The 16,638-nt window shown below is 46.1% G+C and overlaps 1 protein-coding gene across 5 annotated transcripts in view; it reads left to right on the top strand.

Annotated features, from left to right (window-relative positions):
* Nucleotides 1-900: 900 nt before the first annotated feature.
* Nucleotides 901-16,638, top strand: part of SLC34A2 (solute carrier family 34 member 2) — a 36,375-nt gene continuing 20,637 nt past the window's right edge. For 2 of the 5 annotated variants that reach the window (XM_078367412.1, XM_078367411.1), the window contains exon 1: nucleotides 901-1,052. Coding sequence is in view for 1 of the 5 variants with exons in the window: in XM_035293940.3 (XP_035149831.2) it covers nucleotides 14,395-14,415 (21 nt within the window). In the remaining 4 variants the exon portion in view is untranslated. Of the gene's footprint in view, nucleotides 1,053-14,222; nucleotides 14,416-14,538; nucleotides 14,579-16,638 lie in introns of those variants that run through there. The other 3 variants (XM_008993512.5, XM_017970642.4, XM_035293940.3) reach the window with 2 other exon arrangements.

Here is a 16,638-nt window from a genome sequence, read left to right as displayed (position 1 = left end):
CTATCTTCTGGAATTAATTTTTAATTTTTTCTTTTTCTTTCCTTTTTTTTCTTCCCCCCTCCTTTTTCCATTCTGAATCAACATCCCTGTAATTATTTTTGATATATGATATATGTCTAAGTCAATTTTTTTTTTCTAATGGATAGTTGGTTACTCTAGAAAATTTATTAGTAATCTTTAACTTTAAAATTGATTTGGAATGCCTTTTTAATCAAACATTGGCAGGAATCTATTTCTGGGACATTTTATTCAATCATTCATCTTGCTGCTCCTTGGTTATTACCACATTGTTTTGATCATTGTAGTCTTTTAGTGTGCTTTGATATCTTATAGGGCTTGTTTCATCTCCTTTCTTTAGTTTCTTCTGAATTTTCTTCTCTATTCTTGTCTTCTCTGTTTTTCTGAGTGAGTTTTACAGATATTTTTCTTTTTTGTTGTTTGCTTTAGTTTTTCCTTTGGAAACAGGGTCTCGCTATTTTGCCTAGGCTGCGCTCCAACTCTCCATCCTTCTACCTCAGCCTCCAAAGAGCTAGGACTATAGGTATGCACCACCTTGCGCAGCTACTCAGATGAGTTTAGAATTTTCTTGAAACATCCTATTTTCTCCTTTGGTGGGGGATGCAGGGTGGGCTGGCCCAGGATTTTTTATCTTTAATGCCCTTATAGCACATAGGTGTGTGTGTTAGAGAGGCCTGCTCAGGCGCATCACCGGAACAAGGGATTTGACGTGAGTGTGCCTAAAACCAAGGAACAAACTCCAAAACAGGACCTTCCAACCAGAGAGAAGATGTGATTAAACCTGCCCCAGGGTGGGACTGGGCTGACTAAATTAGGGAGGTTGCAGGAATGGGTGGGGCTAAGTGGGACCTGTTTAAGACCTCCTATCTTCCTCCTGAGACTAGTGCTTCCAGCTCTGACTGAAGCGGTCTTTAGCTCTGCAGCGGTCTCCAGCTGTCTCCAGCTCGGCAGCGGTGTCCATCTCTGACTCCAGCACTTGTCAGCTCCGACTAACTCCAGCAGTTTCCAGCTCTTCTCGACTGAATTCTTTCTAGGTATGAAGATCAATGCGGGTCTGAGGGATCTGGAACCTTCACCATAGTATAACTAGTTTCTTCAAGTCCTGGGTGGGCAAAAGTGGTCTCTGGGGAGGTAGTGAAGGCTGGTGTCAGAACATCGTGTGGGGCTTGGAGTGATGAAGGAAATTGGGGTGAGCAGTCCAGGTCCCCATTTTCCAGCCCACAGGCTCTCTGCGTGTTGGGAGTGGAGCAAGGGGCTAGTCCCTGTGTCCAGTGTAATGAGAGTGTGCTTGGCTGTCAAAGAGCAACCCGGGGAGCCTGTTGGAGAGCTTGGGACTCATTTAGGAGATGATGTCCACAGATCCTTGCTTAGGCTTATGAGAGGTTGGTCAAGTTGTGAATCTGGTTTGATTGCTGAGTGGACCAGAAACGTGGGCAAAATCTAAACTCCCGAGCCCAACTCCTCAACTGCAAAATGGAGATAAAATTATCAGATAATCTAGGGTTGTCCTGGGAATGTAACAATTGAGTATTCAGGCTTTTGAGGTTTATTGGAGACAGGGTCTCTCTCTGTTGCTCAGGCTGGGTGCAGTGTTGTGCTCATAGGTCACTGCAGCCTTGGTCTCCTCCTGCTCAAGCAGTCCTCTCAACTCAGCCTCCCAAGTAGCTAGGACCCCAGGTGTACTTCCTTGACTAACTGATTTTTGAACTTTTTGTAGAGACAGAGTCTCAATATGTTGCCCAGTCTGGTCTTGAGCTCCTGGCCTCAGGCAGTCCTCCCACTTCTGCTTCCCAAATTTGTGAGACTGCACATTTAGAAATCGAAAGTTAAAAGATGAAAATTTAGGTTGCACATGGTGGCTCATGCCTGTAGTCCCAGCACTTTGGGAGGCCGAGGCGGGTGGATCACGAGGTCAGAAGTTCAAGAATAGCCTGGCCAAGATGGTAAAACCCCATCTCTCTTAAAAATACAAAAAAATTAGCTGGGCGTGGTAGCAGGAGCCTGTAATCCTAGCTACTTGGGAAGCTTGAACCTGGGAGGTGGAGGTTGCAGTGAGCCGAGATCGAATCACTGCACTCCAGCCTGGGGGACAGAGGGAGATTCCATCTCAAAAAAAATTAAGATAAAAGTTTAGAGGTGAAAATTGATAGGTTTTGACATCCTGGTTTCACCGTCTGATGAGGTAATCTGCAAAATGTGGATAATGGAATCAAGGGTGGCTGTGAAGATTAAAAAAGTAAACCCAAATCGTGTCGCGTGTTACGCATTCTTGGCAAATATGGCAATCCAGAGGTCCAGGGATGTTCCATCTTTCAAACGGGCATTTTTTTGTTTTTTATTTTAGATGAGCTTGAGAGTTGGGTTTTATGCATGGAAAGAATTATTCAGAAATATTTAGGTTTTGAAACTGCATTTTTAATTTGTTAAAGTTTTAACTTTTAAAAACTCTTGTTCATCTTAAATTCAGTTTATAAATATTTTTGTACTATTTATAAATTTACTAAAGTTTAGACAACACAGTTTAAAAACACTTTATAGCTTAAACCTCATTTATACTTTTAATATATTTACTTTTTATAAATTACTGTAATTGTCTAATATAACAAAACTTCCAATCTATCCAAATAATTTTTATAAGTCTAACAAACCTAAAAATGATGGATCTGAAGTTTCTCATCAGGGTTCCAACATGGTTTACAAACTTAATTAGATTTCAACTGAATCAGAGTTCTAATGCAGAAAAAAAATTTCAACTTTAATTCCTAAGTCTAAATCAGTTATTCAGTTACCTATTTTAAATGAAAATCATTGGGTTAGGCCAGGAGTGTCATCTCACGCTTGTAATCCCAGTATTCGGGAGGCTGAGAGGGGCAGATCAGTTGAGCTCAGTAATTCAAGAGCAGCCTTGGCAACATGGCGAAACCATGTCGCTACAAAAATTTAAAAAATTTAGCTGGGCATCGTGGCATGTGCCTGCAGTCCAGTTACTGGGGAGGCTGAGGTGGGAGGATTCCTTGAGCCTGGGAGCTGGAGATTGTAATGAGCCAAGACCTTACCACTGCACTCCAGCCTAGGTGATAGAGCCTGATCGCACCTCAAACCAAAATCTAGCTGGGTGCAGTGGCTCACGCCTGTAATCCCAGCACTTTGGGAGGCTGAGGTGGGCGGATCACGAGGTCAAGAGATGGAGACCATCCTGGCCAACATGGTGAAACCCTGTCTTTACTAAAGATAACAAAAAAATTAGCCAGGCATGGTGGCACACGCCTGTGGTCGCAGCTACTCAGGAAGCTGAGGCGGAAGAATCTGCTTGAACCCAGGAGGCGGAGGTTGCAGTGAGCAGAGATTGTGCCACTGCACTCCAGCCTGGTGACAGAGCAAGACTCTGTCTCAAAAAAAAAAAATAAAAAATAAAAGATTCAAGACAGCCCGGGGTGGGAGAGAGGTGAAGGTGATTCACCATGTCTCTGGCCATAATTCTCATCAGGATTGGGAAGCGTTTACAAGCTGGGAGGTGGACTGTTGACTGCTTCAAAGAACATTTGGTGACACAGAAAAGTGCTCACAATAAAATGTAGGGGATAATAGGGAGATGAAGTTATTGCATGGAATGATAGCATTTCCATCAACATCTCTATTGGCCAGCTCAATTCCACGCCAGTGATGCCCAAATAACCTTTGTTCACGAGGTCCCCCTGACATGTTTTAGTTATTTTCCACTCAGATTCTTCCAGCCTGCAGACAGCAACGTGAGAATAGGCAGCCATATTGAATCTGGAGGTAAAAAGTTGACTTGGCTTCAAGTACATAAATCTTAGTAAATGCCAGTTTTGGTTCCGAGTGGAAAATTCTTGCTAACGTACTATCTGGATGGGGTGGGATGGGTAAGCCATGTCACTCCTGATGGAAATTTCTCCAGACCTGCCCTCTACACTTAGCCCAACTAGTCAAAGGCTCCTTGAGAGGGGAGATTGCCGACTCCTAACATTCCATGACTTTTTGAAGTCTGGGCTCCCCACCAGCTGGAAGCCTGTTGAAAGATCCTGGTTGTCAGCACAAAGCTGTTTTTGGTTAGGTTTTTGTTTTGCAGGTGAATGTAAATACTTTAGGGCGGGCATGCCCTTTACACTTTGCCTCAAGCCCCACATTTCCCTATCAATTACTATCTGGCCATTCCATACATTGTTCTGCTTGCACTAAAGGCATTGAGTTTCTTTTCGTTTTTGTTTGTTTTTAGACGGAGTTTCAGAGTTTCGCAATTGTTGCCCAGGCTGGAGTGCAATGGCGCAACCTGGGCTTACCGCAAACTCTGCCTCCTGGGTTCAAGCAATTCTCCTGCCTCAGCCTCCCGAGTAGCTGGGATTACAGGCATACACCACCACGCCTGGCAAATTCTGTATTTTTAGTAGAGATGGGGTTTCTCTATGTTGGTCAGGCTGGTCTCAAACTCTCGACATTAGGTGATCCGACTGCCTTGGCCTCCCAAAGTGCTGGGATTACAGGCGTGAGCCATTGCAACCAGCCCCTCTTTATGTTTTTTTAATTCTCCGCCCATCCCCAAGTTTCGTTTATTAAGTCAACAAATATTAAAAGTATCTATTGTGTCATCAGCCACTTAGTAGGCCCAGTGAACAAGAAAGGAACCCCCTGCCCCCCCCCGCCCCACCACCACCACCAGGGAGTTTATGGTAAGCAAACAATGGAAAAAGTTAAAAATACATAACCACGTTATAAGTTTGAAGAAAAGGAAAACAAAGCAAAGTAAGGGGTTACATGGCTCCCAAGTGGTGGTCAGGGTGGAACTCCCAGAGGAGGTAACATTTGAACTGAGGCCTGAGTGAAGCAAGTTGTGCAACTATTTGGGCCATTTGGGAAGAAAGACCCGAAAGGCCAATCAATGCCCTTTGGATCAGGAGCATGATAGCCACATTTGAGGAACAGCAGGAAGGCTATGGACAGAGCAGAAGGAAATGGGGTTGGATGGGTTTGGTCTTAGAAATATTTTAAGATTTCCTTTTTTTTTTTTTTGAGACGGAGTCTAGCTCTGTCACCCAGGCTGGAGTGCAGTGGCGTGATCTCAGCTCACTACAACCTCAGCTTCCTGAGTAGCTGAGATTAGAAAAGGGCGCCACCATGCCCAGCTAATTTTTGTATTTTCAGTAGAGACGGGAAAATACATGTTGGCCAGGCTGGTCTCGAACTCCAGATCTCAAGTGATCCACCTGCCTCAGCCTCCCAAAGTGCTGGGATTACAGGCGTGAGCCACTCCATCCAACCTAGAAAGACTTTTTAGATTGTGCTGTAAGTGAGATGGGGAGGCATGGGAAGGTTTGAGTAGAAAATGACACTGTCTAGATTGTGTCAAAGATCTCTTTGGCTGCTGTAGGGGAGAAAAGACTGTAGAGGGGTTGGAGTGGATGCAGAAAGACCAGTGAAGACAGAGACTTAATCCAGGTGAGAAGGTAACGTCCAGGCCAGCTTGGAAACAGACGGTGAGAAGTGAGTGCACTGGGGATGCGTTTTGAAGAGAAAAACATTTGAAGGATTTTATGACATTACGAATGGGGTGAAAAAGTCAAAGGGGTACAAAAATTTAGGCTGTAAGATTTTTTGATCCGGGCAACTAGGAAAATCATTGCTGAGATGAGAAGGATGTGGGAGTCGGGAGTTGAGTTTGGGGCATGTGAAATTTGAAAGGCTGGTGGGATGTGCCTGTGAAACATTTAGGAGAACTGTCCAGTAGCCTTGAGATTCACGTCTAAAGCTCACCTCCAGGCCGGAGATAATAAAGTTGGAAGTTGTCTGAACATAAAAGGCTCTTGAAGGCATTTAAAGATGAAGGCAGCATTTTTCAAGCTACAGTAGTAACTTATTACTGAATCATGAAGTCAATTTCATAACTCAGTGATGGTCCTGACCATAATTTTTAAGAGTGAAAAGAAAGAAAATAAGAAAATTTTAGAGTGCGGATTACAAAAGGTTTGTCATTGTTTTATGAAATGTTTTATTTTGATTGTATTTGTGTGCATGCCCATGAACTTGGTCAGGATGTGAAATGTATTTCTTGCTGTGAGTCATAGGAAAGTTTGAAAGGTGAGTGGGCCTAGAGAACTGAGGGCTGAGCTTTGGGACACTTTGATATGTGGAGGTCAGGAAGGGACTCCAGTAAGGGAGGCTTAACTGGAGGAATGGCCAGTGATGTGGGAGGAATATGAAAAAAGCAGAGTAATGAAAGCATTTTAAGACAGCACAAGGGACTGAGCATTTGATGCTGTTGAGAGGCTGAGTCAGATACTGAGCACTGCCCTTTGGATTAGCAACGTGGGAGCCAGTGATGACCTTTGTGAAAGCACTTTTAGTGGCATATTGGGGGCAAAAGACTGGATAGAATCAGTTCAAGGGGGAATGAGATGAATAAAAAGTGGAGAAGTATTATAGACAACTCTTCGAAGGAATTTTGTTGTAAAGAGGAGCAAGATAAATGGGACAGTAGCAAAGAGCGATGGGAGGTCAAAGGCGGGGAGGGGTGGCTTCTAAAAACGGAACAAACTCAATAAGTTGTTTGCCAATGGGAAAGATTCCCATAAAGGGAAAAACTAAAAGATGCAGGAGGTGGGGCATTCAGGGAAGCACATGATAGAGGCGAGAGCATGGTGCCTCTGTCAGTGGCAGTCTATGATAGGAACCAAACTGTAACTGTTCAGCCAGGTAGCAAGAGGAAATGCAGAGTCTATGGTACAAATTCAGGATGATCAGGTCATTTGGTGGAAGGATGGGAAGGTGTCTTCTGAGGGCTTCTGTTTTTCTCAGCAAGACTAGAAACAGTATCACTAGCCCAAAATGAAGGAAAGGAAATTTGTGATCTCTGCTACTTGCGCTACAAAAACCCAAAGTCTTCAGTGGTTTGTAGCCTGATACTAAAGCATGCCCAGCCTCCGCTCTGAGCTGCTGGAGAATGCTTGACGGAGGCCCACTGCGATGGCTATAACTCTGGCCACACCCTGGCTCTAACTGTCATATCCACTTGCCCATGAATTTTCCCAAGTGTCCTGAATCTGTCACTTACACATATCTACTATAAGATGCAAGGTCACCAAAAAAGGCAAATGTGGTTCGAAACAGAATGAAACCAGACCCGTGGTGTCAGCCTGGTATAAGCCGAACTCTCTGGAACTACAAAGCACTTCACCATGACTAGCTCAGTTTTCTGTAGGCATTAGGAGATTCCCTGACTCTGATCAGACACAGCCTCAGGTTGGAAAATAGCAAAAACCCTCTATAAAGAAAAATGTGAGAACTGGAGGGACATGTAACAGAACCTCAATTGTGGCTGTTCATCAATGGTAACTTCCCCCTCTCTTTTGGAAATTGCACCGTTTCCTCAATGACTACAGATTCCTTTAAAATATTTCCTATAGAGATCTTCAATAAGCTTTTCTCCCTCAAATAAAAGGGTGCGATCAGATTTTCAAACTGCAACTCAGGAATCCCAGAATCCTTTCTCCTGGATGTGCACCACCCAGCCTGCGCTCCCCGTCTTTGTAGGCTATCCCAGGGCAGGAAGGGAGATGAAGAAGAAGAAAGACCATGGTAGCAAGGACGGACAATCAGCTCAAGCAGTTCTGCTTTTGTTTCATCTGTTTGCATTGAAAAAAAAAATCACCAGGCTGGATGGTTTCTATGGCTTAGTCCAACTTCAGCAGTTTGCGCTTCTGTGTTGCCTATAAATAGTTGACAGTGGCAGCACCTACATTTTTTTCTCTCTTTTTTTTAGTTATTTCTTGCACCTACACTTTTATCTGAGCAAAGGTTTTAGCAGAATTATACACAGGATTGTACCTTACATGCCTGGAAGAGAAGAGAGTGTTTTGATAGGTTGGTGGTGAGAAGGGGTCAGTGAGTATCACTGATCTGGATCAAAAGGGGTCACTCAGGAAGCTTCTGGGAAGAACTGACATTTGGCCAGACTTACTGTAAGAGAAGAGACTGTGACTTGTGCAGTGACCCAAATTGGGAAGGCTCCCTTTCAGAAAGAGGATGAGAGTAGGTTGTGTCTGCCCACTTGCACGTTCCTGTGAGTCGCACTCAAGGATCCCAGATCCTGCAGGTCAGGAAGCGTGAAGGAAGTTAGCTGTAGTGGTTAAAAATGGCAAGCCTCCTCTGGCCTTTCCCAGGGGTGGTAAAGCCTGTAGCAAGGTAGAAAAAGATGTCAATTGTATTGAGTTCCTTTAAGGTCAAGGAACCTGCATTGTTCCGGTTACCCAGTGTTGTTCCTGGCATGCAATCCTCAGGACACCTGCCGAGTGTCAACATGGACACATCAAAGACATGAGCAGCCCCTCCCGACCCTCCTGCGATGGGATAGAGCCGGAAGGGTTTGGGGTGGGAATGCGATGCCTACAATCAGGTGGGCTCTGTTAGTGATCTCAGAACTTCCTGGGATTAAGGAGGTTTTGTTAAAGGAAGGAATTAGCACAAAGACAGGCCGCAGTATTGGTGGTTTCAGAGTGTCCTCTGTGCCATTCACTCATCCCACAAATGTCAGCTGAGCTCTGCTCCTCGTCAGACATGCTTTCAGGTTTGGGGGACACCGCAGTGAGTAAGAGACAAGCACCCCGTCCTCATGCAGCCTATCTTCTGCTGTAAACAAAAAAACTTGAGGCCCAGGTAGAGGTAATAAGCTGGCAAGCCAGCAGCTAGTGGGCTGCATTTGGCTTGAGATGGAGTTTTGGCTCTACAGTTGCTTTAAACACACACACACACACACACACACACACACGCACTTAAATTCTGAATATTTTAAAATTTATTTTTAGATTGTTTATTTATTTATTTTGAGACCGCGTTATGAGACTGGCTAATTTTTGTATTTTTGGTAGAGATGGGGGTCTCACCATGTTGGCCAGGCTGGTCTCGAACTCCTGGCCACAAGTGAACCACCTGCCTCAGGTCTCCCAAAGTGCTGGGATTACAGGTGTGAGCTGCTGTACCCAGCCAAAATTCTAAAAATTTACCCAAAAGTCTTAATTTCTGGCTTCTGAAGTGAGAAAAGTAGCAACACTTGCCCCAATTCCCTGTAGAAACAGTCAGGTGAAGCTGAGGAGTAGCTGTTCCTTTTAGGGGAAAATCAGTGGGTCAGTTCACTACTCTGAATCATTTTTGTCCCACCTGGCCTTTTTCTGTTTTCTTTTTTGAGATAGGGTCTCCTCTGTCACCCAGGCTAGAGAGCAGTGGCTAGGTCTCGACCTCCTGGGCTCAAAAGATCTTCCTACCTTAGCCCCTTGAGCAGCTGAGCATGTGCCAACCACGGCCAGCTAATAAAAAAATTTTTTTTGCCGAGCATAGTGGCTCACGCCTATAATCCCAGCACTTTGGGAGGCTGAGGTGGGTGGATCACGAGGTCAAGAGATTGAGACCATCCTGGTCAACATGGTGAAACCCCATGTCTACTAAAAATACAAAAATCAGTTGGGCATGGTGGTGCACGCCTGTAGTCCCAGGTACTCCGGAGGCTGAGGCAGAAGAATTGCTTGAACCCAGGAGGCGGAGATTGCAGTGAGCTGAGTTCGTGCCATTGCCCTCCAGCCTGGGTAACAAGAGTGAAACTCCATCTCAAAAAAAAAAAATTTTTTTTTGTGGAGACTGCAGTCTTTTTATGTTGCCCAGGCTGGTCTCAAACTCCTGTGCTCAAGGGATCATTACGTCCCAGCCTCCCAGAGTGCTGGAATTACAGGCATGAGCCACCACACCAGGCCAATAGCAGGGGATTTTAGGGGAACATTTATAACTTTAAAAAATTGATCTCTTGGCCAGGTGCAGAGGCTCATGCCTGTAATCCCAATACTTTGGGAGACCTAGGCAAGTGGATCACGAGGTCAGGAGTTTGAGACCAGCCTGGCCAAAACAGTGAAACCCCATCTCTACTAAAAATACAAAAATTAGTTGACCGTGGTTGTGGGAGCCTGCAGTTCCAGCTACTTGCGGGGCTGAGGCAGGAGAATCACTTGAACCCAGGAGGCAGAAGTTGCAGTGAACCAAGATTGCACTACTGCACTACTGCCTGGATGACAGAGTGAGACTCCATCTCAAACAAACAGGAACAAATAAACAAGAAAACCTGATCTCTGCCTGGCCTATGCCTGGAATCCCAGCGCTTTGGGAGGCGGACGAGGGCTGAGGCAGGATAATCAATCGCTTGAACCTGGGTGGTGGAGGTGGCAGTGAGCTGAGATCTCAAAACAAAACAAAAAACTGATTTCATGGTGGCAAGATTCAGAGGTCAACGGAACTTTGAGATTCTGAGGCCCTGATTCATTAAACCGATAGTTATGTGCTGGACCTAGGACGAGTTGAATCCATGTATACAGTGTGGTGGGAAGGGTCTGTGAGCCTGAGAGGCTAGGCGGTGCTTCTAGTCACAACAAACGTATAATAGGAAATCAAAGAAATATTTACCTACTATGTACCAGGCCTAGGATAATGCTTTATATTTACTGACTTACCAAGTAAACGAGGCAAATTTTATTATCAGGAACTGTTAGTTATATTTAATAACTCAGGCAAAATATTCACATACTCTTACTAGTACCAATAATCACTACCATGGTTGACCTTTCAGGCTGTCTTTGACATACAGAAATGGAGAGCGTCCTAGAGTTTCACCTAGTAAGTAGCACTTACCTTTCCTCTGCCTCAGTCTTACTTCCCCTACGTTTCTCTTCACCTCTTTCTCACTTAGTTTCAAATCAATTATATTTTGTCGATTTGTAAGCTGCCTTAAATCCTTCTAGGAGCGGCATACAAATGGAAAAATACAGTCTCCCGTATCCCACGACCAAAGATAACCGCGATGAACATCTTTGTGTGTTGCTTTCCGGTATTTTTCTTTGCATATTTATGTACATATTTAAGCCAGGTTGAAGACAGCCTGTAATTATGTCAGGCCTGTGTTCTGTTCCTTTAGCATTTCTCCATTTAAACCTGACTCTTTGAAGTCTGGTGCTGTCTCATGACTATGTAACACATGATTTGGCTTTTCTGGAATTCTGGCTGCATCTAAGGGGATAGTTTCGCTGTCACCGAGCCTGACTGAACAATTCTGAGATTATCAACACTGCCATAGGGCCCTGAAGAAGCGTCTAATGAATGCAAGAGTTCAAAGCGGTTTTGTTCAGGTGTTATTTTTGGAGGCACTTTCTCAGGCTTTTATGATGCAATCTGCTTTGTGCTCCTTTCCTGCAGCAGCTGCGGCCATGAAAAAAGCACTAAGTGGGCTGGCTCACCGGTGGGTCCCCAGGGGTGGGTACCAGGGCAGGCAGGCCCAGAACGCAGCTGCCTCCCCTCCAGGCCCTGCCTGGACAGCTGAGAGTCAAGCAGACAGTTACTTGCCCTTCCTCCCTGTTTTCCGCCTTCAGTAACTGGCAGCTCCATCCTGCCGGGGACTTTAGAATGAGCTACGACTTTCCCATCAGCCTGAACTCCTGGGTTTTCCCAGGCCTGATGACTCAGAGAGTAAGACAGCAAGCCGAGGACGAGAAAGGAGAAAGTAGACTCTTGGGTGACTTTGTCCCACCACACAACCACCTCTCAGGAAGGCCTTCATCCACCCACTCCCGTGGAATCTCTCTGCCACTTCATTGTAAAGAAGTCACCCCCAGTGAAGGGCAAAAAGAAGTGCCAGAGGGCCCTGGAGACAAGCCATATACTGGTAGAAAGGGCAGCAGGGCAGGATCCGGACAGCTGAGAGAATGTCTAGCATCAGGATGAGAATCAGCAGTTCACCCAGCTGCTTTGTTTGGCCTACTCGGTATTTTTTTAATGGTAAATTTCACATAAAAACTTGTATATCTAGCTTCTCCAGGAAAGTTAAGATCTGACAGCATCTGATCATATTTTCTCATGTAATATCTGAAGCTAGGGGAGCAGCCGGCCCTGGATGGAGTGTTTCTTCTCCAGATTAACACAGAGCCCACCAGTTTGTTAAATCTCACCTCATAGGACAATAGACACAAAAATATACTGAAATGAGTTGAAAAAAGGTATACATTTTTGATGAAAGTATTTCATTTATTTATGTATTTTGAGACAGATTCTTGTTCTGTCACCCAGGCTGGATTGCAGTTAGCTCTCACTGCAACCTCTGCCTCTGGGGTTCAAGTGATTCTCATGACTCAGCCTCCCAAGCAGAGGAGATTTTTTTGTATTTTTAGTAGAGACAGGGTTTCACCATGTTGGTAGACTGGTCTCTAACTCCTGGCTTCAGGTGATCTGCCCGCCTTGGGATTACAGGTGTTACCCATTGCACCCAGGCTTAATGAAAGTATTTTAGACGTTTGCATTTATACATAAGGCTCTATGTTTGAAGTACTAAATGGTGATAGTATTTTGTATCTCAGATGGAATAACAGTAGGAAAATGTTCTTCAGTAAATTGTAGCCCCCTAAAGGGAGAGATAAACACAGACACAGCATCTATCTTTCCTTCATGCTTTGTAAAACAGGTTATATAAATCACAATCCCAAACTAGAATCAGATACCATCCCTAGATCTACTACCAAGATCTATACACATTAAGAGAACAATATTCTGGATTGGACCTGCTTTTCCTTTGTAATTGGAACACAAACGGGATACCCTTTTCTCCTTCCAAGTTTTTGAAATTTTGGTCTCCCTCCTACATTCACCCGTTGTTGAAAGTGATGGAAAGGCAATTAGGTCTGTGTCCCACAGGAAAGCCCACAGTCAGGAGGGGAGTCTCACTGAGGTGAACAGCCCATTAAGACCCTCTCCTGTGAACCCCCAAGCACAGGGCAGAGCAGGGCATGAACTAAGAGCCTAGCTTTGCCGATCCAGGTCAAGTTCACCGAGAGCAGTGTGTGAGCACCCTTCCTGCCCTGCATCCTGGTAATAGAGCCCTTTCTCACTGCAAACCCAAGTGGTGTCTGCAGTCTGCCTTGCCAAGTCTGGAGGCAGAGCTGAGCTTGGTGAACAGGTGCCAGGGGATTTGGGTCATCAGTGGACTCTGCTTTAGAAGTCGCTTATTGCAAAGGTACTGGTTGATGGTTGATTATTGTCTGAGGGTTGGCTTTGAAGTCCAACACCCACTAGCAAAACCATCATGCCTCTATGACAGCAACCCAAGCCGATTTGATTTCTCCCATGAAGATTCCAGATGAGTCTAATCAAGATGGGTTCCCACCCATCTTCTCCCAACACCAGGGGTTCCCTGTGAAAACTTTCATTATTAACATGCACTGAATACTATTTATGTGCCTACTACTGTTCTACACGCTTTACATATTTTAGCTCGTTTTACTCTAACAGGGACCATTATTCCCAGTTTGCACGTGAGCAAATGGAGCCAGGAAAAGCTAGAGGCAGAATAGGAAACCGATTTCCCAGAGTTTGGCCCCAGAGTCAGTGTGCATAGACACAGCCAACACCAGCCCCAGAGAGCACCAAGCGCTGTAGTTCCTGGAAGTCGTGCTCCCATCTCCTTCCCTGTGCACAATGGAGAGAACTCTCGTTGGAATGAAGCCAGCTAGTTCCAATAGGGTGCTTCCGCTGTTGTGAGGAGCTGGGCAACTAGTGAGCTCTCCAAGCCTCATTTTGCTCCATTATAAAACCAGGAGAGTGCAGCAGAGGAGAGGGTCTGGGTTTCAGAATAAGACGCAGGTTTTCTTCCTGCTCAGCAAATCCTGGGTCATTGTGCCATGTCCCCTAACCCCTTAAACCTCTTAGCCCCAGGGAGTCACTCAGCCCCAGGGAAGGCTTTCCTGTAGCACTGGAGACAATGCCTGCCCAGCTGTGCCAGGGACATAACTGGGGAGCTGCTGTGATAAGCAGGGGGTGGCCTCTCCCTGGGACAGATCCTATCTCACAGCAGTCTGCAGAACGAGGGGACACGGGCAGAGCAGTATGTGAAGCAGGCTGTGGTTTCCCAAACCCGCAGCAGGCTTAGGAGGGAGTAGTCCCTTGCCTCAGCCTGACGGACCCAGCCTCTCCCGCTGCGGACCTAGAGAGCCCAGACCCGAGGGCAGAAAGCGCCCCCCAGGCTGATAAAGCTGAACAATCCAGGCTTTGTTTCGAGGGCTTTATCCTTGACTTTCCAACTGGCTTTTTATCTGTGTCTTCCTGTCTCTTGAGGTGAAGGCCAGGCCGGGGAGCCCCGCTACCCACCACGTGCGGGAATCTTGTGCGGACCCAGTCGGGGCTGGAGAGGGCGCGCGCCAGCCAGGCTATGGCGCGCGGGACGCCGACCGGGCGCAGGGCGGTTCGGGGCGGTTCGGGCCCGTTCGGGCGGCAGGGCCCGTCGGAGCCTTTCACCCCGCAGCCTGGCGAGCCGCCTGTCTTCTCCGCGCAGCGGGCGAAGTCGCGATGGGATCATTAAGGCGGCAGGTAGGCAGGCCCCTGCGGCGGCGGCAGGCGGTCCTGGAATGTGGAAGGGGCGTGATGACAGCGGCCGCCGGCCTCTTTGCGCAACACCTTCTCCATATATACCCGGGGCGCCGCGCTCCACCTGGCCGCCGCCTCCAGCCCAGCACCTGCGGAGGGAGCGCTGGTGAGTACCGCCGCCGGGGCCTCCTCCTCTCTCTTTCAAGGACTTTGATCCTCTTAGTTCTTGTAAATAACCCTCGATGCTGACCTCAATGCACTTGGCTGGCTTTGGGCAGCAGAAGTGAAAAAAACAAAACAAAACAAAGCAAAACAAAAAGCTTTCCACAATGTTCAAGTAGTTTTCTTCTGTTTTGTTGGAGATGGAGTCTCCGTTCCCCAGGCTGGAGTGCAGTGGCACGATCTCGGCTCACTGCAACCTCAGCCTCCCGGGTTCAAGCGATTCTCCTGCCTCAGCCTCCCGAGTAGCTGGGACTACAGGTGCCCGCCACCACGCCGGCTAATTTTTTGTGTTTTAGTAGAGACGGAGTTTCACCATGTTGCCCAGGCTGGCCTTGAACGCCTGAGCTCAGGCAATCCGTCTGCCTCTGCTTCCCAAAGTGCTAGGATTACAGGCGTGAATCACCGAGCTCGACCTGTTTTCTTCTTAATGTTACGGTTATTGCTTTAATTACAGCTCTTACTGCTACACTGTTATTATTGACAGTGTTATTAATCAGCCACACTTGCAGATTCTAAAATGATAGCTGTTTTGAGAGTCCTGGTTTGGAAGAGGAAAGGCCCCAGTGATAGAAGTCTCCACCTAAGGATCAGGGTGACTGGGCTATTTGTGGTGGGGTCACCAACTAGCCATGTGACTTAACGCCAGTCCCCGTGAGCCCCTGGGCTGCAGCCTTCCACCCTTTATAAGAAGAGGTATGAGACATCTCAGGGCCATGAAAATTCTAGGTTTATGGTGATGGAACACTCCCCGCCTTGCAAGTGTGATTTCCACATGATGCAGTACTTCTTTGCCGTTATTTCAGGAGACTAGGAGACAGTCTTTGTATTAGGGCCCGTGGGGAGCAAAGCTTAAAATTTCTGTTTTCCAAGCCAGAGGCAGGTGAGCAGGCTAGAGAGATGACTTACAAGGAGATGTGGGCTTGATCAGTTTGTTCCGGAAATGCACATCCTCAGGCCAGAAAGTGGGGGCTGCATGGCATGGAGTTAGTTCAGGCTCCCTGGAGTGGCGCCTGCCACCGGTGGCTCTCGTGGAGCTGAAGAGCTTGGAATCTTGTTTGCTTTGAGGCGGTCCCTTTCTCAAACATGTTGAATTCACGAAAGCAGCTTGTGGATTTCATCACTCTGAGCCCCCTTTTCCTGTTGAGGTGCACCAGGGGGCTTCTGTGTTAGCCCTGATGGCTCTGGGCCTTGTCGTTCTGTCCTTTTTCCTGTTTCCCTTGTGTGATGGCAGTTTTTTAATGTGTCCTGGGTTGGGTATTCTTGTAAAACTGTGTCTGTAGGAGTGGCTGTTGTTTCAGATTGTTAAAAAAAAAAAAAATTAAAAAGACTGCATCTTTTGTCCCATGCCAGCTGATCGTGATCTTCTCTGCTTTTGTAAATTGGGGAATGGGTGATAAGAAGGGCATGCTTTGTAAAAGGTTTGGATGCTAAACAAATTGCCCCATCCAAAACTCTCCCCAGATTGCTCAACCATCTCACTGCAACAGTCCCTGTGGTATGAGGATAGGCCTCTGATTGTTACCGTTAGACACAAAGGAGAGAGACATAAAAATAGCCCGAATTCAATGTAATGAGGAAACAGCTTCCCAGAATCAGAGTGCTTTGGAATAAACTGGGCTTTAATAACCAGTTTCAGGCATCTTCCACCCCTCTATCCTCACCCACACCGCCACTTCCATTCTGGGGACAGCGAGGAACAGTCAGGACATCCCAGGGAATTCATTCATCTCAGTGAATTTTAAAAATGCAAAGGTACAAAAAGTGCTGAAAAGATTGCAGTATGTTTATGTTTACACATTTAACTGCTTTAAACCCCCAACACAATGCAGCATAATTGATATAGTTTCAAGTTAATTACAGAATTTATTTGATCATATCATAAATACAAATTGAAAGCTCATGGTGAGGGTGTGGTTTGGTAATACGGTCCAAGTTTAAAGTGATAGAATAAATGTATTTAAAATTTTATTAGTGCGTCACATCGAAGATGTAAACTGAAGTTAC

Source organism: Callithrix jacchus, chromosome 3, assembly GCF_049354715.1.
Source record: "Callithrix jacchus isolate 240 chromosome 3, calJac240_pri, whole genome shotgun sequence".
Lineage (NCBI taxonomy): Eukaryota > Metazoa > Chordata > Mammalia > Primates > Cebidae > Callithrix > Callithrix jacchus.
This window is presented reverse-complemented; position numbering and strand designations above follow the sequence as displayed.